This window comes from Pseudorca crassidens, chromosome 2, assembly GCF_039906515.1.
Source record: "Pseudorca crassidens isolate mPseCra1 chromosome 2, mPseCra1.hap1, whole genome shotgun sequence".
In the NCBI taxonomy this organism is placed as follows: Eukaryota; Metazoa; Chordata; class Mammalia; order Artiodactyla; family Delphinidae; genus Pseudorca; species Pseudorca crassidens.
The window spans coordinates 67,380,650-67,408,578 of record NC_090297.1 but is presented as its reverse complement, the minus strand read 5'-3'; the positions used below and the strand labels follow the sequence as shown (position 1 = coordinate 67,408,578).

Here is a 27,929-nt window from a genome sequence, read left to right as displayed (position 1 = left end):
AATGTAAATATGGTTGATTTTCATTATTCGCAGGTTTTGTATTTATGAATTCACCTACCTGCTAAAATTTATTTGTAACACCAAAATCAATACTCCTGGAGCTTTCATGGTCATTCACAGACGTGCAGAGTGGTGAAAAATTTGAGTTGCCCAAGGCACATGTTCTTAACTGAGGTTGAACAGGGTCATGACCTGCCTTCTTTCAGCTCGCATACTGTAAACAGTGTTCTTTTCATGGTCTATTTAGTGCCATGTCTTTCACATTTTTGTGTTTTGGGGGGTGAGATTTTGTTGTTTAAAGTGAACTCCAAGTGTCGTGCTGAAGTGCTGTCTAGGTTGTGATGGTTGTGATGTATCTTACAGAGAAAATAGAAAATATGTTAGACAAGTTTCATTTTAGTACTAGTTACAGTGCTGTTGGCTGTAAGTTCAATGTTAATGAATCAATAATGTATATTAAATAAGGTGTATTTAAACAGAAACGTACATAAAACAAGGTTATGTATTGATCAGATGATGAAAATGTGACCAGAGGCTTGCAGGAGCTTAACTCTGCATTTCCCTTAGGAGAAATGGTTCAGTATTGGCTAATTCAGTGTTTGTGGCAACTTTATGGAACATAACTACTGTGGATAATGAGAATCAACTATATGATACTTGTGTTATGGCAGTTTTAGGTTTTTGAAATATTAAAACTAGCTTGGGAACTCCTTAACCTCTATAGATTCTTAGAGGTGGTGGAGCATCCACTTAGAGGTGGATTAGTATACTGGTGAATTTTTTTTGTCCTTTCTGAGATAATTGATAGTAAAAATTCAAGAATTTAGAGGAATTGCTAGAGATCTGATAAGATTTCAAGGGTTTTGCATTTTGATATTCTGCCCTTGATGATGATATCAAAAAATATTTCTGGGCTTCCCTGGTGGCGCAGTGGTTGAGAGTCCGCCTGCCGGTGCAGGGGACACGGGTTCGTGCCCCGATCCGGGAAGATCCTACATGCCGCGGAGCGGCTGGGCCCGTGAGCCATGGCCCCTGAGCCTGCGCGTCTGGAGCCTGTGCTCCTCAACGGGAGAGGCCACGACAGTGAGAGGCCCGCGTACCGCAAAAAACAAACAAACAAACAAAAATTTCTGGGAGGACTCTGTCCTGAGAGAAGAATGGTAAAATGTCCTAATTCAATATGACTCTTTACCTTAGTTTGTCTCCTGTTGATTTTTTTATTTGCTTTTAAGATTTTTCATAGTCTTTAAAAAAAATTTTAATTTTATATTGGCATATAGTTGATTAAAAATGTTGTGTTAGAAGACTTTTCCTAGTCTTCATTGTTGGTCCTTGATATCTGTGTTGACCAAAACCATTGAGAATTCTTAGGACAGATGGAACATGTCTTTTAGAAAGGGTTAAGTAATCATTTGTTAACTGTGACTGGCTTTTAAAGAAACTGGCATTACATAACATCCTTAAAGATAAAAATCACTGAATAAAGTTAATGGAAATTTATCCTTTTCTTCAAATTTAACTAATTGATAAATTCATAACCACTCTAGAGCATTACAGAATTTGAATTTAAAATCATTATAAATATAAGACTTTTAACAACTGAAGTATTGTGGATTTACAATATGTGTAAGACTTGTTTTTAATATTTTAAAACAAGCACTTACAATCATAATTATTTGTAACCATTTTCAAAATGTTATGTACAGCTAGGCAGCTCTGAAAGATAGTTTTAGTGAGGAATATTACTGAAAGGAAGACATTTATACAAATTGAAGTTAATAGAGGGATCTTTACGTCAGACATTTCACATAGGCCTTGCTGAATTATTAATACTTACATTGCAAATGTTTACTGAAGGTGAACCATTGTACAGAGCTGAGATTCTGTCTTAATGATGGTAAGTGCATAGTAACATAACGTGCTCAGTTAATGTATCTTGAAATAAATCAGTCTTGATAGTCCAAGAGTCATTTCCAAACTAGTCTGTTCCATGAACAACCAAGCTAGTTTGGACCTCAGAATGATGTATAGATGCATTCCCATTTCATTTTTTGAAAGTCATCAGTCAACTAAGGGAATATTTTTGACTTATGAAGTTGAAAAGTTCAGATTGTTTATCTCGCTTCAGGCAGAACTAAATCAAATTGTTTAAATGATGGCCCTTTTGGGCTCTTTTTCCTTCTTTTGCTTGGGCACAGGGAGATTCAACCTTATTTTTTGCTACTGTAGAGAAAAATCCTATCTGTTAGGCTATTTCATTAGCCATATAAACAGATCTCATGGAGGAACTGTGATTGGTGCTGCTTGCGTCATATGCTCTGTGTGTGTGTGTGTATGTGTACATATACATATATACATGTAGATGGAGTCAGCCATGTTTAAATCAACTGTATCAACACACATTAGTTTTACTTGTTCTTGAACTTTATATAAATGGAAACATACAGTATGTACTCCTTTGTGTCTGTCTTCTTTGGCTAAACATTATGCTTATGACCTTTTAATTGTTGCATGAACTTTTAGCTTATTTTCATTGTTGTATACTATTTCATTGTGTGAATAATCAACAAGTTATATATCTATTGTTGATGGGCATTTAGGTAGTTACAAATAGTGCTGCTATGAACATTCTTATACATGTCTTTAGATGAACATACGCATGCATTTCTCTTTTTTCCCCCATATGTATACATTTCTATTGGCTATATACCTAGGATTGAAATGATTGGGTCAGACAGTGTGTATTTATTGAACTGTAGATATTGACAGTTTCCCAGAGTGGTTATATCAGTTTACACTTTTCCCAGTAGCGTATCAGAGTTCTGGTTGCTCCACATTCTTGGTCAATTTTTATTTTTTTATTTTTTGCCGTGGTGTAGGCTTGTGGGATCTTAGTTCCCCGACCAGGTATTGAACCCGGGCCCTTGGCAATGAAAGCACCAGAGTCTGAACCACTGAACTGCCAGGGAATTCCCTCTTGTCAATTTTTGTTTTGCCTTTTTAAAAAATCATAGTCATATGGTTTTGATTTTTGTTTCCTTGATGAATAATGAAGTAGAGCATCATTTCATGTTTATTGGCTAATTGGCTTTCATTTTTTGTGTGGTCAAATCTTTGCCTGTTTAAAAAATATTAGGTGTGTATCTTGTTCTTATTGGTTTATAGGAATTTTTAAAATATATTGGAACATGAGTCCTTTCTTGATTGAAATATACATTGCAAATATCTCTTCCCACTCTGGATTGGCCTTTTCATTCTCTTAATGGTATCTTGTGCTGAACAGAAGTTCTAAAATTGTAACATAATCCAGTTGATCCATTTTTTTTTTCTTTTCTTTCTTTTCTTTTTTTGTTTTTTTTTTTTTTGTCCACAACACGATGGGGATCTTAGTTCCCCAACCAGGGGTCGACCCAGTGCCCCCTGCAATGGAAGCAGTCCTAACCACTGGACCGTCAGGAAATTCCCAGTCCATTTTTTCAAATGCTGCTTTCTGTGACCTGTTCAAGAAAATCTTTGCCTGTTCCAAGATGATAAAGCTGTTCTCCTGCTAAAAAGTTAAAAAATTTTTTTTACCTTTCCCATTTAGATCCGTAGTCTGTCTGAATTGATTTTTGTGTATGGCATGAGGCAGTAGTCAAATCACATTTTATTCCATATGGATATCTAGTTGACTCTCTGTAATCTATTGAAGAAAACCTTTCTTTCCCCACTGTACTATAGTTTTACCTTTGTCATGAATCAGATGACCATATTTGCTCATACCCCTTTTGGTTAAAAAATAAGTAGCTGGGGCTCCCCTGGCGGCACAGTGGTTGAGAATCTGCCTGCCAATACAGGGGACACGGGTTCGAGCCCTGGTCTGGGAAGATCCCACATGTGGCGGAGCAACTAGGCCGGTGAGCCGCAACTACTGAGCCTGCGCGTCTGGAGCCTGTGCTCTGCAACAAGAGAGGCCGTGATAGTGAGAGGCCCACGCACCGCGATGAAGAGTGGCCCCCGCTTGCCACGACTAGAGAAAGCCCTTGCACAGAAATGAAGACCCAACACAGCAAAAATAAATTAATTAATTAATAAACTCCTACCCCCAACAACAACAACAAAAAAAGTAGCTGTTTCTTTTAAATATTTAAAAATACTGTCATGACTAAAATCCAGTCAAAGTAAAGGTAATTATAGAAGAAGCAATTTTAATTTTGATCTTACAAATCATTTGTTTGATCATGTTGTGTCAGTATTAACTATTTAATTGGCTTCCTTCTCTTAAGTTTTCTATTCTAGGAGACAAATAGGAGATAAATACAATGAAGGGCACTTTTCGTATCAAGCCTTAGGCTCTGTCTTGTGTTCAGTCTTTACGCCTTTCCAAAGGTGGAAATCTTTTCCTTCTTCATGAACAGAGAGAGGGAATGAGTTTGCAGGAGAGACTGAATGACTTACAAAGAAGTATAAAACTCTTCTAGTTCTCTGTTAAATGATGTCATTGTTTAAACAAGAAGCATACACAGAAAACAGTAATGGACCTGTCAAAATATCTTGTGCTTTTGATTAGCACTGGGATATTCTCACAGACTTCATGTAAGTAGGGTAATGGTGTTATTGATATTCTTAAGTAAATCTATATTTTAACTTCTGGTAAATTTGACTGTTGACAGCCATTGGGAGGAAGTATTAACATAGGTCATGTATCATCTGTTTATTAGATATAACCTCTCTTGTTTTCTTCTGGAAGGAGTGCTTCATTCACAGTGTTTATAGAATTATTACCATAATATAGAGAGCCACATAGTCTCATAGATTGAACTCTGGTTTGAGCAATAAGACCTAGGCTCAAATTCTGGCTTTACTAGTTGTGTGATCATAGGCGTTTCTTGAGTTTGTTGCCATATGCTACAGGAAATGAAGATCATGCCTATCCTGTATACTTTTGAGATTATTGTGAAGGTATAATGAGAAAGTTGTTATTGTAAAGCACAGTATCAAAGTGGTTAAGACTCTTTTCTGCCACTTAATTATCTGTGTAATGTTGAAGAAAATATTTAACTTTTCAAGCCTTAGTTTTCTCATGTGTAAAATGGGAATAATAATAGGACCCCCCCCCAGGTTTCTGAGAGTTTTAAATGAGATGATGAATATAAACTATAGTGCCTAGCATTGGACATAATAAATGTTAACAATCATTATTATGTGTATCTATTGATTATGTAATATGTACTGGGAGTACTTTATATAAATTATTTCATTTAATTCTCAGGACAATTCTGTGTGGTAGGAATGCTTTTTCCCCATTTCACAGGTGAGGAATGAGTGTCAGTTAATTGCTCAAAGTCATATAACTAGTAAGTAGTTTAGTTTGGATTGGAACCTAAAACTCTCCCCCCACCCCAACATCCAGTATATTAAGATTCCTTTCAGATATATGCTGTAGGTACCTTTACACCATATAGACGAATCACCTTTGATTCATGTTTACAGATTTTTTCAAAGACTGATTTTGAGTTTTCCAGTGTTTTCAAATATCTTTTATTCCAGTCTTCCTAGGTTTCTTTAATTTGCTCGATAGACTAGAACTTATACTACAGAAATAAACATGCTTTGTTGATATGTAATTAAGAACAGTTAATAGTTTGTTTATAAGCCACTAGACTCCTTGAGTCTGGCTGACTTAGCTATTACAAAGTGACTTTAGACTTTGCCTCTGGTAAGGGAAAAATACTCTGATTTTATCCTCTCTTTGTAAGAGCTTACTTCAAGTTGAAGTGCAAAACTGTAATTGACTTTGTAGCCAAGGAAAAAAGGTCAAAAGACCCCAAAATGAAAAAGTACCTAGCATTAAATATTTCTGGTTGAAGTCTTTTGATGCTGCGTCTGGGAAAATAGAAATAGATATTGTATTCAAGGGAAATTTGGAGAACTCTATTGAGGTTTTCTTCCTTATTCTTTTAATTTTTTTCCTGATGCAGTCTAGTTTTTGAACTTGGAATACTAATAGAGACCTTTAAATTATCCTTAGGCATTATGATGGCCTTTCACATTTCATTCCATCACTGTAAAATGGGCAGCATTCAAATGAACTCTCTCACTTGGTGCTATATATTTGTTTAAAAAGCATTTTTAAAAGAGTTTTTATGAAAAGGTTTATGTATTTGGGATCAAAAGATATTCTACTGATAATTCATCTGTGTAGTTGAGGTTGTAAATCATTGGGAAAATGTGAATTTTTATCAACAACTTGGAATATATGTTCTTTGTGGAGTTAGATATGAGTGTTTATAAAAGATAACTTGTGTATTTGTAGGTCGTAATAACACCATTTCCCAAACATTAATCCTTCTCCTATAACTTTATTGTTTTGTTTGCTGAAGATTTGACTCCCTTAATTTTTCTTCAGACTAACATTAGAGCATTCACTTATATAACATAAGTCAGAGAAAGCAGATTAAATGATCTTCCTTACCCTTGTGCTGTGACATCATTAAAGTGCACATAATGTACAAAAAAATATATATGATGAATGATTGGATATGGGTATGGGTGGGTGGGTTGGATGATAGAGGAAAAGGGAATTGAAAAGGTTACTCCTAGGATTTTAGCTTTGGCAGTAGGGTATTTTGTAGTATCATTCATTTAGGTAAGTAATTCTGATGGACAGGTTATTGGTATTGGGGCTGAAGGGAAGAGGTGAATTCACTTCTGAACAAGTAGAATTTGAGGTTTTTGTAGAGTCCAGCGGGCAGTTGGATATAGAACTGAAGCTCTGAAGGGAAATGCAGAAGCTGCTGTATAGATTGAGGAGCCCAAAGCATTGAAGTTATTGTGCAAGGATAAGAGAAGGCAGTAACAAAGGAGGGAGTAGGACAGAACCTTGCAGAGTACTCCTGAGCAGAGGAGGAGTAGTTCTTAGAATCTTTGACTTTCTTTTAAAGCTCCACATCCAGAGTATTAATGATAGTGAATTCGATTTGGCCTGCTTTCAAAATCTAGGTTGAAGTGGCTACTTTTCTTGCCACTTCCTCTGATAATGCACTGGTATTTCTCCCATAGCAGTAATATTCTCTGGAACTGTCCTTCATGTTTCTGCTCTTGCTATCTACAGTCTGTTCTGCACAGAGCTGTTGGAATGATCCTTTTAAACAAATGTCACATCATGGTACTCCCTTGATTAAAATTCTCCAGTGGCTTTCATCTCACTCTGAATAAAATCCAAAGTCCTTACCATTGCCTACCAGGTCCTACATGATCGCTATTCAAATGTTAGGTCGTTCTTAGAGATTGTCATACTGAGTGAGGTAAGTCAGACAGAGAATGACAAATGTCATATGATAACACTTATATGTGGAATGTAAAAAATGGTACAAATGAACCTGTTTACAAAACAGAAATACAGTCACAGATGTAGAAAACAAACTTATGGTTACCAAGGGGGAAAGGTGGGGGAGGGATAGATTGGGATTGACATATACACACTACTATGTATAAAATAGATAACTAATAAGAACCTACTGTATAGGACAGGGAACTCTACTCAATACTCTGTAATGACCAATATGGGAATAGAATCTAAAAAAGGGTGTATATATATATATTATAACTGATTCACTTTGCTGTACAGCAGAAACTAACACAACATTGTAAATCAACTATACTCCAATAAAAAAATTAATTAAAAAAATGTTAGGTCATTAGAGAATTCCCCCCTGACCACTCCCATCATTTTCATTGTCTTATCTTGCTTTTTTTTTTTTTTTTTTTTTTTGCGGTACGTGGGCCTCTCACTGTTGTGGCCTCTCCCGTGGCAGAGCACAGGCTCCGGACGCACAGGCTCAGCGGCCATGGCTCACGGGCCCAGCCGCTCTGCGGCATGTGGGATCTTCCCGGACCCGGGCACGAATCTGTGTCCCCTGCATCGGCAGGCGGACTCTCAACCACTGCGCCACCAGGGAAGCCCTTTGCTTTATTTTTTGTAGTACTTATCTGACATAATTTATCTGTTGAATTGTTTATACAAAATGTAAGCTCTGTGAAAGCAGGAATTTACCTCTTCCCAGTGTCCAGAACAGTGCCAGGACCACAGTTGGTCCCAGTTAGTATTTGTTGAATGAATGAAAACAAGTGACAATATTGGATGTAGTCACTTTCCTGCTTAAACGTTTATTCTTTTATTCCCTTTGTTCAAATTTATTAGGATACTCTTGTTCCCTTCCCATTATGCTCTTGAGTTCACATTCACACAGCAGTCAGAATGATCTTTTAAAACTGTATATTAGATTGTGTCATTCTCTTCTTTAAAATTCTTCTATGGAATAAATACTTCAGATTAAAAGTACATAACAAGGGCTTCCCTGGTGGCGCAGTGGTTGAGAGTCCGCCTACCGATGCAGGGGACACGGGTTCGTGCTCCGGTCCGGGAAGATCCCACATGCCGTGGAGCGGCTGGGCCCGTGAGCCATGGCCGCTGAGCCTGCGCGTCTGGAGCCTGTGCTCTGCAATGGGAGAGGCCACAACAGTGAGAGGCCCGTGTACCGCAAAAAAATAAAATAAATAAAAGTACATAACAAAATTAAAAAGTAAATTTAAAAAACCCCAAAGATCAAATTCCTATCATGGCCTACAAAGCCCTTCATGATCTGGCACCTGTCTGCTTTAAAGCTTATTTCATTATGCTTCCTCCCTTGCCCACTTAAGGTCCAGCCTAACTGGCCTCATTTCAGTTCCTCTGATATGCCAAGGCTTTTTCTGTTTCAGTACCTCCATTAATACTGTTTACCTTTTCTTAAACATTTTTCCCCTTACTGATTTATCCAACATATTTACTTTTAGTTTGAATAATGTTTCAGTAATAATGTTTAATTAATGTTTTCTAAGCATCAGGGAAATATGAGAGGCCTTGCTATAAACTAGTTTTGGTGAATGAAATACAAGTGAATAGAAGAGTATAGTAAGTAGTAATTTTCAAACTCCTAGGGGAATAGTTTGAGGGAGGGTGGGCAAGCTTACTGTCATGCAGTGACTTTACCCTTGTTTTTAACTAGAGCAGCTTTACTTTCTTCTGTTTCTTTAGCATATAATTTAAGAGTTCTTGCTTTAAAAAAGAGTTCGGAAAATACCACATGTGCTCAGTGGTATGATAAGAGCTATGCACAGGATTCCCTGAGAACATATAGCTTCTTTATGGCTAAAGTCTTTTTTTTTTAATTAATTAATTTTTTTGGGTGCGTTGGGTCTTTGTTGCTGTGTGCGGGCTTTCTGTAGTTGCGGCGAGCGGGAGCTACTCTTCCTTGCGGTGCGCGGGCTTCTCATTGTGGTGGCTTCTCGTTGCGGAGCACAGGCTCTAGGCGTGCAGGCTTCAGTAGTTGTGGCGCTTGGGCTTAGTTGCTCCATGGCATAGTGGGATCTTCCCGGACCAGGGCTGGAACCCGTGTCCCCTGCATTGGCAGGTGGATTCTTAACCTCTCCGCCACCAGGGAAGCCCCACATAGCTTCTTACAGGAGTTGGTTGCATCTGATCTGTGACTTGAAGGGCAAGATAAATGTTAGCTAGCAAAGGAAAGAAGGTAAAGACACTTGAGGCAGAGGTAGTAGTTTTAATCCTTGGTTGTTTGTTTATGAAAATTATCCTTGGAACTCTTATATACCTCTACACTTTGTGATAATTCATCAAGCTGCATGTTTAAAATTTGCGTACTTCTCTGTATGTATACCATACTTTTAATAGGTAAGTTAAAAATAACATAAAAAATGAGATAACATAGGGGACTTCCCTGGCGGTCCAGTGGCTAAGACTGTGCTTCTACTGCAGGGGGCATGGGTTTGGTCCCTGGTCAAGGAACTAAGATCCTGCATGCTGCGAGGTACAGCCAAAAAGAGAGAGAGAGAGAGAATATAAAATTTAGATATAATAAAATCACCCCTTTAAAATGTATAATTCAGTAATTTTTAATATATTCACAAAGTTCCATAACCATCACCTTTAGAATACTTTCATCACTCTAAAAAGAAACCCCATACCCATTAGCAATCACTTTCTACCATCTCCTCCCTTCCTCCAGTCTCTGCAACCACTAATCTCCTTTTTGTAGCTTTTGGCTATGAATTTGCCTGTTCTGGATATTTCATATAAATAGAATTATACAATATGTGACCTTTTGTGACTGGCTTCTTTCACTTATGTTTTTAAGGTTCATCCATGTTGTAGCAGGTATCAACACCTCACTCCTTTTTATGGCTGAATGAATATTCCATTGTGTACCACGTTTTATATATCCATTCAGCAGTTTATGGACATTTGGGTTGTTTTCACTTTTTGCCTATTATGAATAATGTTGCTATGAACATTCATGGACAAGTTTTTGTGTGAAAGTGTTTTCTTTTTGCTGGGTATATATCTAGGAGTGAAATTTCTGGGTCATATGGTAATTCTATCTTTAACTTATTAAGGACCTGCCAGACTTTTCCAAAGCAGCTGCAACATTTTGTATTTACACCAGCAAGTTATGAGGGTACCAATTTCTCCATATCCTGTCAGTATTGTTATCCATTTTTTTGTCATATTAATCATAGTGGGTATGAAGTGATATTTCATTTTGGTTTTGACTTATATTTCCCTGATGACCAATGATATTCAGCATTTTTTCATGTGCTTATTGGCTTTTTGTACATCTTTTTTGCAGAAATATGTATTCAAGTCCATTGCTCATTTTTTAGATTGTTTGTCTTTTTGTTTAGTTGTAAAGGTTCTTTGTAGATGAGTGATTTACAGATATTTTCTGTCATTCTGTGGTTTGTCTCGTTATCTTGATACAGTTCTTAGAAGCACCAAAGGTTTAAATTTTGATGATTCCAGTTTATCTGTATTTTCCTTTGGTTGCTTCTTTCTTTTTAGTTTTAATTTTTAAATTGTGGTAGAATATCCATAACATAAAATTGACCATTTTAAAAATTGAAGTATAGTTGATTTACACTATTGTGTTAGTTTCAGGTGTAAAGCATAGTGATTCAGTATTTTTGCAGATTATATTCTATTATAGGTTATTACAAGATTAAAGTATATAATTCCCTGTGCTGTATGGTATATCCTTGTTGCTTATCTATTTTATAGTAGTTTGTATCTATCAATCCCATACTGCTAATTTGTCCCTCCCCCCTTCCCTCTCCCTTTTGGTAACCACAAGTTTGTTTTCTGTATCTGTGAGTCTGTTTTGCATATATATTCATTTGTATTATTTTTTAGATTTCACATGTAAGTGATATAATATAGTATATGTCTTCCTGTCTGACTTATTTCACTAAGCCTAATCTCTAAGTCTATCCATGTTGCTGCAAATGGCAGTATTTCATTCTTTTTGTGGCTAATATTCATGTGTGTGTGTGTGTGTGTGTGTGTGAGTCCGTAAAATTGACCATTTTTAAAGTGTACAGTTTTGTTTTTTTTTTTTGGCCGCATTGGGTCTTCGTTGCTGTGCGCAGGCTTTCCTAGTTGCGGTGAGTGGGGGCTACTCTTCATTGCGGTGCTTGGGCTCCAGGTGCACGGGCCTCAGTAGTTCTGGCACGCGGGCTCAGTAGTTGTGGCTCTCGGCCTTGGTTGCTCCGCGGCATGTGGGATTTTCCTGGACCAGAGCTCAAACCCGTGTCCCCTCCATTGGCAGGCAGATTCTTAACCACTGCGCCGCCAGGGAAGTCCCTAAAGTGTACAGTTTTAATGGCATTAAGTACATTCACATTGTTGGGCAGTCATCACTATCATCCACCTCTAGAACTAATTTGATTTTGTAAAACTGTAACTCTATCCATTAAACAATAACTTTCCATTACCCTCTTTCCCTAGTCTCTGGAAACCACCAGTGTATTTTCTATCTCTATGAATTTGACTACTTTAGTTACCTCATATAAGTGGAATCGTGTAGTATTTGTCCTTGGTTGCTTGTGCTTTAAGGGTTATATGTAAGAAACCATTGTCTAATCCAGGGTAAAAAGGATTTATATTTATTTTTCTTCAAGGAATATTATAATTTTAGCTCCTACACATTGGTCTTTGATTCATTTTTAGTTAATTTTTGAATGTAATGCAAAAATAGGTGTCCAACTTTCTCTTGCATGTGGATATTCCATTTTTGTTAGCACCATTTTTGGGGAAGATTATTTTTTCCCCCATTGATTTATCTTGGTTCCCTTGTTGGAATAATTATCTTTTAAATACGGAATCTACAGTTATACCACTTCTTCTTTTTTTTTTTTTTAATTTATCTATTTATTTGGTTGTGTCGGGTCTTAGTTGCGGCATGTGGGATCTTTTGTTGTGGCATGTGGGCTTCTCTCTAGTTGTGGCACACAGGCTCCAGAACGCACGGGCTCTGTAGTTGCGGCACACAGGCTCTCTAGTTGAGGTTCGTGAGCTCAGTTGCCCCGCGGCACGTGAGATCTTAGTTCCCCGACCAAGGGTCGAACCCACGTCCCCTGCGTTGGAAGGCGAATTCTTAACCACTGGACCACCAGGGAAGTCCCTCCTTGTTTCTTAATATTAATAATTTATATATATTTTTTCCTGATCAGTCTGGCAAGAGATTTATCAGTTTTATTGATGTTTGTTTTTCTGTTTTCAGTTTTCATTGATTTCTGTTCTTTATTATTCCCTTTGTTTTTTATATGGGTTATATTATTCTTTTTTTCCCTAGTTTCTTAAGGTGGAAGTTGATGTTGTTATATTGAGTTCTTATTTCTTTTCTAATGTTTTCTGCTATAAATTTTCCTTTAAGTGCTGCTTTTGTTGCATCCCACAGATGCTAATATGTTGTGTTTTTATTTTCATTTAGTTACACTATTTTCTAATTTCTCCCTTCATTTCTCTTTCTTCTTTGACTCATGGGGTATTTAGAAACATGCTATTTATTTTGAGATATTTCGGGATTTTGAGATATACTTTTAGTATTGATTTCTAATTTAATTCCATCATGGTTAATTTATATTACTTGAATCTTTAAAAATTTATTGATATCCTTTCCAAGCAACTTTTTCCAAATAACTATTTTAAAACTGATTTTAGACCATTTACATTAGCTGTAGTTAAGTTTAAACCTACTACCTTGCTATTGTTTAAAATTTTTTCCTATATTGTCTTTGTTCTCTTTTCCCTCTTTCTGCCTTCTTTTGGATTTAGTATTTTTTTTTATGTTTTATTTTATTTCTTTTGTTGGCTTATTAACTATCATCTTTTTTTTTTTTTTGCAAGTGATTGCTTTTAGGGTTCATAGTCTACATCTTTAACTTATCACAGAGTATCTTGAAATTATATTATACCACTTCACATGTAATATAAGAACCTTACAACATTGTATTGTTGTAAGGTTGTTGTGCTATTATTACCTGGTTGTTGTGCTATTATTACCTTCCTGGTTGTTGTGCTACTATTGCCTTTCTGGTTGTTGTGCTATTATTACCTTTTACTTCTGTGCATGTTATAAACTTCACAGTATATTGGTATTATTTTGTTTTAAATAGTCAATTATCTTTTTTTAAAAAATAAATTTATTTATTTATTCATTTTTGGCTGCATTGAGTCTTTGTTGCTGCGTGCAGGCTTTCTCTAGTTGGCGGTGGCTTCTCTTGTTGCGGAGCACAGGCTCTAGGCGTGCGGGCTTCAGTAGTTGTGGTGCATGGGCTTAGTTGCTCCGAGGCATGTGGGATCTTCCGGGCCCAGGGCTCGAACCCGTGTCCCCGGCATTGGCAGGGGATTCTTAATCACTGCGCCACCTGGGAAGTCCCAGTTATCTTTTAAAGAGATATAACAACTAAGGGGAAAACTCTTTTAGATTTACCCTCATTTTCCATTTCTGGTGCTTTTCATTCATTTGGTTAGATCCAGAGTTCCAACCAGTATCTTTTTTCTTCTGCCTAAAGAACTTCTTTTAACATTTTTTGGGGGTGGGTGGGGGCTGTGCCACACAGCATGCAGGATCTTAGTTCCCTAACCAGAGATCGAACCCACGTCCCGTGCAGTGGAAGCGCAGAGTCTTAACCACTGGACCGCCAGGGAAGTCCTCTAACATTTCCTATAGTTTATTTCTGTTGGTGATGGCATCTTCCAACATTTACCATTTGAAATCATCTTTATTTCAACTTACAGAACATATCTTTCAAAAACTATCGAATTATCAGTTGATAGTTTCTTTCAGTATGAAGGTAAACTTCACTGTCTTGTGTCTTGTGTTGTTTCTAGTGAATAGTCTGCTTTCAATCTTATTCTTCCCGTGTATATAATGTGTCATTTTTCTCCATCTGCTTTTAAGATATTCTTTTTTTTTTTTTTAAACTTATTTAAAGCAATTTGCTTATGATGTGCTGTGCTTTTCTTCATGTTTCTTGTGCTTGGGGTTTAGTCTCTGTGATCTGTGTGTTTATAATTTCCGTCAAATTTGAAAAATTTGGGGCCATTACTTTTTCAGACATTTTTTTCTGCTTTTGTGCACTCCAGTTACCCATCTACTAGGCCGCTTGACATTGTCTCACAGCTCATTTATGCTTTTTTTATTCAGTTTTGTTTGTCTCTGTGCTTTATTTTGTAGTTTCTGTTGCTGTGCTTTCATGTTCATTGACATTTTCTTTGCAGTATCTAATCTGCTGTTTATCCCAACCAGCATTTTTCATTACTAGAAGAATCAATTCTTAAAAATATCTTTCATATCTGTACCTAACATGCTTAACCTTTCCATTTATCTTTCTGAATGTATTAACAACAGTTATAATAACTGATTTAATGTTCCTGCCTAGTAAATCTTCATGTATGTGTCCTTTTTAATTGATTGATTTTCTCATTATATGTAGTATCTTCCTGTTTCTTAGCATGTCTGGTAATTTTTTATTAGATGCCAGGCATTGTCAGTTTTACGTTGTTTGGTGCTAGACGTTTTTGTATTCCTATAAATATTTTTGAGTTTTGTTCTGGGATACAGTTAAGTTCCTTGCAAATGGATTTATTCTTTTGGGGCTTGCTTTTAATCTTTGTTAGGTGGGACTAGAGCAATCTTTAGTCTAGAGCTCATTTTGTCCCACTACTGAAGCAATGCCCTCCTGAGCACTGTACTTGATGTCTTATGAATTATGAGTTTTTCTACTCTAGCTGATAGGTATACAAACTATTCCTGGCCCTGTGTGAGCCACGGGCAGTGGTATACTAGAGCTTGTGAGGGCCAGTTTTCAAAATATTGGGAAGTTTGTGAGCTGGCTTAATTCTTAATAGAATTAAATTATACACACTTATAGTTAAATCAGTTATATTAAGAATAAAGGTGATAAATACTCAAAACTCATTACTTGCAAATTATATTATTACTTATTACTATTTTGATGCTTTGGTGGTAATTTATTATATCACTATTTTAGAAATATTCTGTAATGTTTAATGTGTTATCATGTATCTCTTCCCATCTTTGCACTCAGTGTTATTCCTTGATAGCTTGAAATTGGCCATGGGTAGGAGTATTCACACCAGAGTCATTGGTAATCCTGCAAACCAGGAACTATAAACCACCAACTGCCCTTGGTTGTTACACATTTTCTAGCGTACCCCTGGCTATGGGTAAGAGTGGTTTTCCAGGCCTTGGATACACTGCATATACTGATCAGTGCTCAGCTCAAGACTTGAGGAGGATCTCTGCAGATCTCCTGAGGTCTTACTTGCTCTCTCTGAAGCTGCCTCCTCTCTGGTACAAGTGTTCTGGGAACCTTAGCTACTTGGGTCTCCCCAGACTCTGTGCTTCATTTTCTTAAATCAGGGAGACTGCTTTGCCTGGGATCACCCTCCTCACTCTGAAGCTTGGAAACTCTCCAAGCAGGAAGCTGGGGCTTTGCTTTATTTGTTTCTTCTCTTTCATCGATCACTCTCCTATATTGTCTGGTTTCCAGTGTCTGAAAAACATTTTCTTATATTTTGCCCAGATTTTTAGTTGTTTCGGATAGGAACGTAAATCTCATCTCTGTTACCCTGTCTTGGCCAGAAGCGGAAGTCCCTTGGAAGTTTTAGATAAGAGAGTGACAGAAATGTGCGCTTTAGACGCCGCTGTAGACCATGCATTTGTAAGGGACAAGACTTAAAGTAGAGGGACCAATTATAAGTCATGTGGGTTAGTTCAAGTGAGAAGTGATAAAGGCCTAATGTTAGTCATGGATGACACTAGAGAGGTGGAGAACGATTTGAGAAACGTGTATGGGGAAGAATCTAGTTCAGGGTTTGTAAAAGGATGGGTCATGAGCCATTTACATCTCAATCACCTGTAGTGTGTTTGATAAAAATGAAGATTCTGTGTCCTGCCCCACCTTTATTGAATCTGAATTTCTAAGGATGAGGTTTAAAAATTTGTATTTTAAATAAGCCCCTAGGGTAATGCTTACAAACACTAAAGTTTCAGAAGAAAGTGATGGAATTTTTTTTTTCAAAGGGTGAGCCTCATCTTTGGGGGATCCCTACATTGGAATGACCTGAAGTGGTTAATTAAAAATAAAGATTTATGTGTGCATGTCCAGAACTGCTGAATCTGAATTTCTGGGGCAGTTAGTTCCAGGAATTTCCTAGGCACACTAAAGTTTGCCTGCTTTGCAGGTATAATCTCACTGAACTTCATAGTAACCCTGAGATGTAGTCGGCAGGTATTATGTCTCCTGTTTTATAGGTGAAGAAATGAAATGCAGAAGTGCAAAGTGGTTTTCTCTTGGTCAAACAGTTATTATTGATGGTGGGTAGAGAATCATATTTCCTTCTCCTTCCACCAAATCTGATGCTCTTTCTATTCCTTTCTGTTGACTATGTAATAGGCTTATCTCTGAAATCTGTAGGAGGCATCCAAGACGTTGCATCTGTGGTTACAAACAATTTAGGGAGCCAGGAAAGTGTGATCTTCTTGGTCATACTTTGTACCAAGTGAAAATTCGGTTCAGCTCTCTATAGCAAGTAACTGTGATAAACTTAATTGTCTAGAAAAAGTATTTTTGTCTTTGACCATTATCTTAATGCTTTTTACAACCAGCTTTGAATGTCCCTCTCTCTGTTTTCTTTTAAAATCACTTAAAGCCATAGTGTACTGCAGTGCATGTGTTCAGTATTTTTCTTATAACAACTGAAGAATTGGGTGTGAAATATGAATCTATATTATAACCTTTGTTCTGAGTTTTTATCCCCAAGGTCTTATAAAACTAAAAAAAAAAAATTCAGTGTCTTATAATTTAGATTGCATTTAGCTTGGATGTCACTGTTTTACTTTTATAGTATGTTGTGTGGCTTATAACTTTGCTATATTAGTAGAACTGATATATTTTCTAGTGAGATTTTCTGTAGTCTTTTGAAGTGATTTCATATGTGCCATGAATCTGAGATCCGTAATCTGTTTAACACAGTAGTACTAGTGTTAGACTGCAAATGGTAGGAAAAGTAAGTCTTTTCAGTCAAGATTGGTTTCTGGATTTGCTTTTGGAATTCTTGAATAGTCAATGAATTTTGTTAGTACGTGAAAACAAGCAAAGCTCTGTGGCAAAGAATAAATAAGCCCTTAGGAATGGGATTTAAATGGTTTGTTTTCTATTTTGTATGCGTTTCAAAAGACAAAGTAGCTAAGTTTTTTAAACTTCTGGAAGTAAGTTATATATTTAAATAGTTCAAATTTAAAAATTATTGTAGTTTGTCACAATTCTAAGTAGCTTTTCTGCTCCAGAAAGCATATAGTATTTGTGCAGAATCTTAAATATGAAATGTATAGTGAATGAAATGAAGACTGCTATGTAGGGAATATAAGAAGAGTTTTGACTATTTTAACTCCTTGCTTGTTACAAGAGAATTTATATCAACTTTTAAATTTAGGAATACCTAGATCTGTATTAACTTTTTTTGGCATTTCCTAAAGTCTTTTTTAACGTTTGAAAACAAATGAGGTAATGCACTGACAGTCCAGTGGTTAGGACTCTGTGCTTCCACTGCAGGGGACCCAGGTTCAATCCCTGGTCGGGGAACTAGGATCCCACAAGATGTGTGGAGTGGCGGGGGAAAAAAAAAGAAAACAAATAATAGGAATGAAGTGTTTGAGGATAGATATTAGTATTTCTTAATCACTGTCTATTTTTTTTTTCCTCCAATTAAAAAAAATTTAAATATAATTGATATTATGTTAGTTTTCTACTGTATTTTAGTGAAACTTTTCACTGAGAACATGTCAGGTTGACAACTCTAGTAACAAATTTTATCCACAAAACAGATGTAAGGCTATCTGCATTTTCTGTGTAGATTTTGGAATTTGGGATGGTACACCATGCTGAATCATTTTAGAATGCCATTGATAGATTTCTTTGACATACATATGACTTTTTTTTAGCTTATTTTTCCAATAATAAATGGGTAGAAATGACTTAAAGTTTTATATAATGCTTTTCATTATCATTGTAAGCACATTGATGTGTTTCTCAGACTTGTAACCTACAACCATGTGTATGTTTTTAAGAAGCTTACTTTTTTTTAAGGAACGTTTGTACAGCTACATCTTGATTTGTTTCTTCACTTATTTTGTCACATTTATTTTCTATTTATATTCAAAATAACATGGTCAGATTAGTCACAGAGGGATAATCTAACCAAGACAAAAATGTTACTTTAAAAGACATACAATGTTTTAAAGTCACATTTAGGGGAAAGTCATGATCTTTTTTTACTGCATTCTTAAGCTTCTAGATTTATTCCCTAATATTGTTATAAAACACAAAAAAGTACTTTTCTATTAATGTCTGAGAAATTACAGATATATCTGTATGTCTACATTGGTAGTCAGAAAAGGAATCTAAGAAGCTCTAAAACTTGTAAGAATTTTAATTTAGAATTAAATTTGAAATATTTTATGTGGGTACTGTGAGAAGCATTTGTAAGAGTGTTAAATCATCTTAGTCTGCTAAAAAGTAACATATTTTGTAGCTAAATATAAGGAATTATTTGTGAAATTTATTAGAAAATGCAGTGTGTGGTGTGTTAAGAAATATTATCAGTTTTATCCACAAATCTGTAAACAGTAACACATCCATAGTGACTATATTGTGGTTTCCCTTCACAGATATCAAGTTGTGCTAGTACAACCATATAAATAAGTAATACCTGAAGTCACAGTGTAACATGGACATTAACAGTGATGACAGATAAATGCAGACGCTTGGGAATCAAATACTAGGCGAAACACTTTTTAAAAAGGTAAGAAAAAATGTAATCTTAATTAAGGCCAAGTGGGCTTTAGTTAGTAGAAGTAATTGAAGTTTCCTTTTCACTGTATTAGGCTTTTAAGAAGCCTAATCTGCCTAATCATCTGCATGATCCTGTTTATCTTAGTACTGGTAGGACTCAGCTGTAAGTATCAGTTCTTCTGTGAAAATAACTGTTGCAGATCTCCTTGCCTGGCAAATATCATAATGGATGATGTTGCAACAGCAAACCCTACCCAAATAGGATAGTAACGTGACTGATTGGAACTTGATAGAGCGCTGGAATGGGCGTGCCAGCGGATACTCAGAGACACATCCTAAACTGTGGATCCTCTTTGGCTCTGTTGTTTGCTACCATCTCCATACACCATACAGTGTAATGCTTTACCATGTTTGTGAAAGGATTTCAGGGCTGAGTACAAAGGCGTTGGCAATTCGAATGTTATAAGAAGAGTGAAGTTTCAAGTCAAGGGTTACTTTTTTGTAGGACCATTTTTCACTGTGCACCCTCCTCATGTTAATTTAGAACATTTTTTAATGTAGTATTAAATAATTTTATTTAGACAATTTTCCTACCTTGTGCTTTTCAAGAATTTAGAAGACATATCTGGGAGAGGTTGCATCTATAGATATTAGATATTAGCCTTGTTGCCCTCTTGCTGACTTAAACTGTAATCTATTTATTTTTTCTAGGCAGTAAATCTAGTTTACAAAGCTTGATAATTGCATCAGTTTTTATTTAAAAAATTTTTTTGCATTAGTTTTTAAGTTGCAATCTTTTACCAAAAATAGTGTCACTTCTAGAATATCTAGTTTTATGTTTATAATAAAGTGACAGTTTCCATCATGAACATCGTTAGTCTTTTTCCTGGTGTTCCTCCTTGTTTTTGGATGGGCACTCATAGTAACCCATTTATCCAGATTCTCTGAAAAGGATATCATAATACATTATTATAAAGTAAAACTGTAATTAGCCAGACTGTCCAAGAAATGGATTATAATTAGATTAATTAAAATATCTGGCCAACTGGGTACTAAAGCCAGAAAATCCTTATGTTTTTGTTTTTGTTGAAAATCCATATGCCAAAAATAATAGAAATTTCCCTTTATAAAAAATTTCCCTTTATAAAGTCTTGTAGCACTTTATATAACCAAAGTTATAATGTATATATATTGCAGAAGACTTGGTTGATTCTTTGTTGTACATAATCTAAATTAATTTTGTTGTTCAGTTCGTAGTTTTAAATACCTGAAAGCCAAACTTTGGTAAGGCCTCTAGAATAAGAGTAAGAGATTATAAATTCCGTATGAGAAATCTTCTTATCAAGGCCAGTCTTTGGGTCACCTCAAAACAATATTGCCTTAGACTCTAGAAAAGAACTGAGTTACATTTTGACTCAAAATAATACTGAGTTGTTGTAAAGATTTAGTATATTTCAAGCTCTTTTTGGTTTGTTTTTGTTGGTTTCTAAAAATCCTTTTCCAGTTTCTTGATATATCTGAGGCTACAAAGTTAACAAGAATTACCAAAGATGTTACTAAAATATTTTAGCATAAGTTAATTTGATTCTTTAATTCTTTTTTTTTATTATTTTATTTTTAAAGAAAGGAATTTAGGAAGTTCTAGTATTCTCCATGGCTGAAGCTGAGAGTCTGAAACCATGATGCTTAAGCTCTATTCTAGATCATAGCTCCAACTCCTTCAGGATATAAGGAAAAGAGATAATATTTCCACAATGATAGATCTTTGGTTATACAGGTAAGTTATTTAGTTTTGTAGTAGTGAAGACAACTATAGTCTGTTTGTTTGCCTGTAATTAAGGAGAGGAGGCTTGTTATTTTTCTATACTTCCTTCGGTGCATGGAAAATTGTGCAGTCTGGGTAGCTGTTCATAGGAGCGCAGAGCTATAGGGAATGGCGTAGGGATGATATATTTTTCTAACGGGATAAATGAAGTGACTTAAAGTACACTGGAATCTCTAGAGCATTATACCTTTCTTTGACACTCTAGGTATTTTTGATTCAAGGGTAGTATGAAATTCCTTGACTTCTCTTTCTCCTCACTTGTCTTTTTAAGTGTATATTCATTCAGCTCTCTCTATATCTATGTCTCTCTGCCTACCCCCTCGCCCCTCTCTGAATGGGGAAGAAAGAAGAGATCCCTTTAAACAGGGGATCAAGGTAGTATGTAATAGAGTTCCCAGGGTTCAAAGAGACTGATATTAAGAACCTTAAGTTGAATTACATAGATAGGTCCCCAGGTCTCACTCTCCTTCTTTTAACCTTATAGATACTTTTGACATTATAGATAATAGTGGTAATTGCTCAGTGAAGAAATTTGTCTTAAAAGAATTGTATGACAAGGATAGTCCCTAAACCGTTATTAAACAGTTCCTGTTTATGTTCTAGACAAATAGAAAAAGAATCATTGGTAACACTTCGCAATTGCTCTTGTTCTTTTTGCCTTTCACTTTGGTTTGTCTACATGGTATCATGACCAGTTCCTAAAAATTGTTCACTTAATAAAACTAAATAAATATCAGCTAGAACATTGATGTTAATGAAGGATTGCCAGTCCTTCAATTCCCAAAATAAACCATACTACTTCAGTAATTATAGTGGAAAAAAAAGCTTACAGGCAGTGTCTTTGAAATATCTTTTGAGATTTCTAAAGTAAAGGTGATAGATAGCTGGAGTAGTGTTTCATTAGGTGGACCATTTTACTTTCAGTCACTGAAACAGTGGTACAGATGTGATCACAGGGGCTGGAAATTTATGATCTGAAACATAGCTGATACTGTTTCAGAGAGCGTTTCAGAATCCTATAATTATATTTGAGAATCCTATAATTAGATCCTACAAGTAGATTCAAATTTGGGAGAGGGTAGTTCAGCAGTAAATAAATGGGTGAGACATTGAATTATAGGTAGGATTTGGGCCTTAATGTGAATGGACAGGGTAAAATTAGGTTGACTCTCCTTCTGAGATATGTCCTGCAATAGAATGAAAACTCACGAAGGTGGGGAAGAGAGGAATTCTAGTGATTGATTATATTCTCTTCCCTCTATTGTGGAAAATGCCATATTCATTAGTTTGTGGGTAACATAGGAAAAACGTCATTCTAGTTGCTAGATTGGGTTTTGCCCATATGAATCTGTTAACTAACAGTTTCCCTTAATTCTAAAACTAGAGTGATTGATTGAATTACCAGTTCTAGTTAGGTGCTGGCTAATGTTTAAACCATGTTAACTATTTACTTAACTAGCAGGGGTATTTTCTGAGATACTTTGTTTGTAAATGAGTTTTTTTCTCTTCCTTTAGCAACCTAATTTTTGGCTGGAATATAATTTTGTACTCCAAACCTCTTCACTAAATTTCTTTAGTAACTCTTGTGTTATGCAGCTAAAATGAGGAAGACAACTGCTTTTAGTCTATAATACTTTACACAGCATGGCAAAACAATGTTGAGACTTGGTTGAGATAATTGGAACATTGTTAGTCTCTTTTCGGTAATTGAATTTTGCACTCAGTTTATCAGATAACTACAGAAAATATGTGTCTTTATAAATGCTTATTCAAAAATAGAAAAGATAATGAAGAAAAAGGTTAGAACAGAAGAAAAAAATCATTAGAAGGAAGAGTGTTGAAATTTCACTTAACTCTAATCTTCAGAATTTTAACCAATTTAATACCTTAAGTATATGTAATATGTTAATTTCAGGCAAGAGATTTTTATAGTCCTCTATTTGGTGCTTCCTTAGCCAAAGGGATAATGGTTTTATTTATAAATTTTTTATTATTAGGATCGAATAAAGAATTAAAGGATATGTTATAAATGGTCTAATTTAGTGTGAAACTTGATATATTTTAATAGACTACTGTCTGGATGCAGTGGTCTAAGGCACTGCTTCTCAAACCCTAATAGACATTTAATGACCTAGGAATCAAATTAATTGGAAGGTCTAAGGCAGGGCCTGATATTCTGCATTTGTAACAAGCTTCCAGTAGATGTCCATGGTGCTAGTTCTCAGGCCACACTTTTTTTTTTTTTTTAAGACTTTTATACTTTACTTTAAGGACAGTAAATATGAGTCACCAAATTTCTATACAAAATATTCTATTGGTTTCTTTATTATTATTATTTTTTTTTACTTTTTATTGGAGTATAGTCTATTTACAATGTTGTGTTAGTTTCAGGTGTTCAGGCCACACTTTGAGTTGCAAGAGTTTGAGGTACCACAAGGGTTCTTATCACAAAACAGTTTCATTTAAAATATGGCCCAATAGCATAGGGTTTGAGAACTCTAAAACTTGGACTTCATTGTAGTTGTGAACGGAATAAAAATATTTTTAGGGAGCAAAAGAAATGAAAAAAGTTTTAATATTTCATGTTGATCAGTGTTTTGATTGATCACTGGAATAGTGCAGAAATAAAACAGACCCTCATTATAGGTGGTGTTTTATAATGATATATATATATTCTTTGTTAGTAGTTTTGGGTACTACGAATAATAGGATTACTTCATTAATAATGATAAGGCAGAAATTTTGCTCTCATTTGGGTTGGTGTGGAGAGAAAAGGGCTAGGAATGCCTGTTACCAGAATCATTTGAAGTTTATATGCCCTCGATTGGCATCATATTTTTAAAAATAAAGATAAACAGTTTTTTGTGTGTGTGTTTATAAAATATTACTATTGCCAATATTATTTTTGAACCATAAATCACGAATATAATCAAGTTGGCATTAAAGATATTTGCATTAGGTTTTATAAATAAAGTTTATAAAATTAGCTTATGTTTGTTATATTTACATAGGTATTTAATATTTAAAAATCTGTAATCTTCAAATTTGAAGGCTTCAGATTTGGATACATGAAACAAATACATTGATTTTAATATTTTTTAGTTTGTGCTCTTTTGAAACATCATCTGAAGTTTAACTTAAAGTTTTGTAATTAAAAGTGGATGTTTATGGGTCATTCACTGTTTATTACCTGTGAATAAAAATAGACTGTAATCTTGATAAGAAGATTTTAACAGAAGAGAATTATACATCAGGTCTGACTAATGAGTCCCAAAAGAGTAAAAGTTTACTTTGAAAAGCATTATTTTTAAGTTCTGATCAATGTTCCATACTTACTGTTCATGTGATTGCTATGGAATTCTCTAGAAAGAATTTTCACACTTTAATCCCAGGGCTGATTTTGTGAGTTTGTAAGGTTTTAAAAAATTGTTAATTAAAAATTTAGAAGTATGCCATACTCTGAAACAAAACTAAATTCAACTGACTTACATATTTTACAGGATACTTTTTCACTTTATTCATTTTGTCAGCAGGCAGGAACAAGAAGGCAGTTTCTTCTTTTTGTATGTGATACCGTGTTGCTGTATCTTCTGTAGCTCTTAATAACCTTTCCAACTGTTAGATACTTCTAAGTTGAGGCAAAGGAGAGATTGTATTTGATTTGTGAGGAGAGGGGTAGAATGGCATTTGGAGGGTTATAGGAGAGTGAGCTTGTGGGAAAGCTGGCAAAAGGGATGAGGGAAGAGGTTCCTGTGCAGCTTTGTACTACGACCATTACTGGCCTCTTTTCTCTGTCCATCCTGCACCCCATTTGAAGTCAGGCAGTGAAGTGGCAAAGTACCTTTTGAAAGCTAAATAGAGGAGGAGCAGAAGAATGGAGACTTCAAATTTTAACAGCTCCTTTAATTCTGCTTGTTGGGAGAACCTTGGAAAATAATCACTGAATCGCTCAGTTTATACAAATGGATCAATCAGGGCAGTTTTCAGTTTCCCTCTCATTTGTATTATAGAAGCACCAAAGCATCCACACCAGAAAGCCTGCTCATCTCCTCAACATGCATTAATACTGTGGCATACACATATACTCAGGAGTTGAAAGAAGGAAATGATGGGGTTATATGTGTATTCCTGATTTCTTAAATGTAATATTTGTTCGGCAGTGTGCTTCTTTCCCTTTTTCTTCTATCCTCTTTAGAATACTTCCTTTCACTTGCTAATTTGTGGCTCTACTTCTAGAGACTAGGGTGGCTTGGCTTTGCTCTGTATTGCTCTTAGCAAGTATAAGCTACGGTTGTGATTTCTGTTCATCTGCTTAGTTATAAAAAATTCTACTGCGATTTCTGTTCATCTGCTTAGTTATAAAAAATTCTACTGCAGCCAAATTTTTTTGGATGCCACGTGGTTTGTTATCAAAGAATTTGACCTGAAACTCATTTTAGTAAGAGTGAATTAAAAAGAGCAGAGCCTGTCTTTTTACCTCCCAGAAGTGTTGAGAAAACATGAGAAGTGATTGGGATAGTTTATATGATAGCTGCTATATAAATTCAAGATTATTATTTTAATAACCAAGATGAAGTCCTGTCTTTGAGAGAGATCTTTCTGGGCGCTTTGCCCCTGTATATCTAAGAGGTAGATACATAGCGAGGAAGGTTAAGAGCGTGGAATCTAGGGCCCTGCCCAGCAGTTTACTAGCTGTGTGAATTTGGACAGATTACTTAAACTGTATGTGCCTCAGTCTCCTCATTTATGAAGTAGGAATGATAATAAGCACTTATTCTAATTGTTGTTAGACTTAAGTGAGTTAACGTATGTAAAGCATATAGAACAATTCCTGGAATGTATTACGTGCCATATAATTGTTAGCTAATATTATCACTTTTGGAAATGTTAATAAAATAATTATATCACAAAATTTAATATGGCTATACATGGATTAAAAAGTTACAGCTTTATACTTTTGTTTTAGGTGTATTAACTATTACCTTTTTCTCATTATTTTGTTTACGTTTTTGAAGGTTTCCCAATGAGTGGATCATGATGACCGTATTGTAGGGACTTGCCATAGTATGGCTGCTTCCCGATCTACTCGTGTTACAAGATCAACAGTGGGGTTAAACGGCTTGGATGAATCTTTTTGTGGTAGAACTTTAAGGAATCGTAGCATTGCTCATCCTGAAGAAATCTCTTCTCATTCTCAAGTACGATCAAGATCACCAAAGAAGAGACCAGAGCCTGTGCAAATTCAGAAAGGAAATAATAATGGAAGAACTACTGATATAAAACAGCAGAGTACTCGAGAGTCATGGGTAAGCCCTAGGAAAAGAGGACTTCCTTCTTCAGAAAAAGATAACATAGAAAGGCAGTCTGTAGAAAATTGTGAAAGAAGGCAAACAGAACCTGTTTCACCAGTTTTAAAAAGAATTAAGCGTTGTCTTAGATCTGAAGCACCAAACAGTTCAGAAGAAGATTCACCTATAAAATCAGACAAGGAGTCAGTAGAACAGAGGAGTACAGTAGTGGACAATGATGCAGATTTTCAAGGGACTAAACGAGCTTGTCGATGTCTTATACTGGATGATTGTGAGAAAAGGGAAATTAAAAAGGTGAATGTCAGTGAGGAAGGGCCACTTAATTCTACAGTAGTTGAAGAAATCACGGGCTATTTGGCTGTCAATGGTGTTGATGACAGTGATTCAGCTGTTGTAAACTGTGATGACTGTCAGTCCGATGGGAACACTAAACAAAATAGCACTGGTTCCTATGTGTTGCAGGAGAAATCAGTAGCTGAAAATGGGGATTCGGATACCCACACTTCAATGTTCCTTGGTAGTAGGAAGGAGGACAGTTATATAGACCATAACGTGCCTTGCACAAATTCAGAAGTGCAGGTCAAGTTGGAGGACCACAAAGTAGTAACTGCCTGCCTGCCTGTGGAACATGTTAATCAGCTGACTACTGAGCCAGCTACAGGCCCCTTTTCTGAAATTCATTCATCTTTAAGGGATTCTGAGGAGGAAGTAGATGTGGTGGGAGATAGCAGTGCCTCAAAAGAGCAGTGTAATGAAAACACCAATAACGCCCTGGACACAAGTCTTGAGAGTATGCCAGTCTCCGGAGAACCAGAACCATCTTCTGTTCTAGACTGTATTTCGGCTCAGATGATGTCTTTATCAGAACCTCAAGAACATCGGTATACTCTGAGAACTTCACCCCGGAGGGCGGCCCCTACCAGAGGTAGTCCCACTAAAAACAGTTCTCCTTGCAGAGAAAATGGACAACTTGAGGAGAATAATCTTAATCCCAGTGAAACAAATGCACCTGTTAGTGATAATATAAGTCAGTCTGTCACAAATCCCGATGAAATTTCTCACAATGAAAAAGGCATATGTTGTGACTCTGAAAATTATGGGAGTGAAGGACTAAGTAAGCCATCCTCAGAGGCAAGACTCAATATTGGACATTTGCCATCTGCCAAAGAGAGTGCCAATCCGCACATTACAGAAGAGGAAGATGATGATCCTGATGTTTATTACTTTGAATCAGATCATGTGGCACTGAAACACAACAAAGAGTATGTGTAAATATGGTAACCATGAATTCTGCTTTGTTTATTATTCCCCAAGTTTTCATTTATTCATAATGTCTATAGCATTTTTATTACAGCTAAAATTAATGCTTTAGCTGAAATTTTGGGTTTAACACAATGATATTCTCAACTCTTAAAAAAAAATTTTCCAAAAAAAAGACTAACATCCAGCTTTATTAGCCTTCTCAATGGCGATATGGTTTTCTAGTTTTAAGATTTCACACATCTCAAATTAGAAAAGACATGTGGAAACATGGTTGATGGTGTTTTTATTTTTTAATAAGTTTTATATTATTTGAGTTAATTTATAAAATAGAAACA

General features: G+C 35.7%; 1 protein-coding gene across 8 annotated transcripts in view; it reads left to right on the top strand.

The window, feature by feature from the left end:
* The window catches only part of ZZZ3 (zinc finger ZZ-type containing 3), a 103,003-nt gene that overhangs the window by 23,388 nt on the left and 51,686 nt on the right, over positions 1 to 27,929 (top strand). For 5 of the 8 annotated variants that reach the window (XM_067726612.1, XM_067726615.1, XM_067726617.1 and 2 more), the window contains 3 exons: positions 19,074 to 19,207; positions 20,821 to 20,974; positions 26,038 to 27,593. The exons of 2 other annotated variants lie outside the window; for them this stretch is intronic. In XM_067726612.1, the coding sequence (XP_067582713.1) occupies positions 26,089 to 27,593 (1,505 nt within the window). In that variant the 5' untranslated portion in view covers positions 19,074 to 19,207; positions 20,821 to 20,974; positions 26,038 to 26,088. The remainder of the gene's footprint in view (positions 1 to 19,073; positions 19,208 to 20,820; positions 20,975 to 26,037; positions 27,594 to 27,929) is intronic. One more of the 8 variants, XM_067726616.1, reaches the window with a different exon arrangement.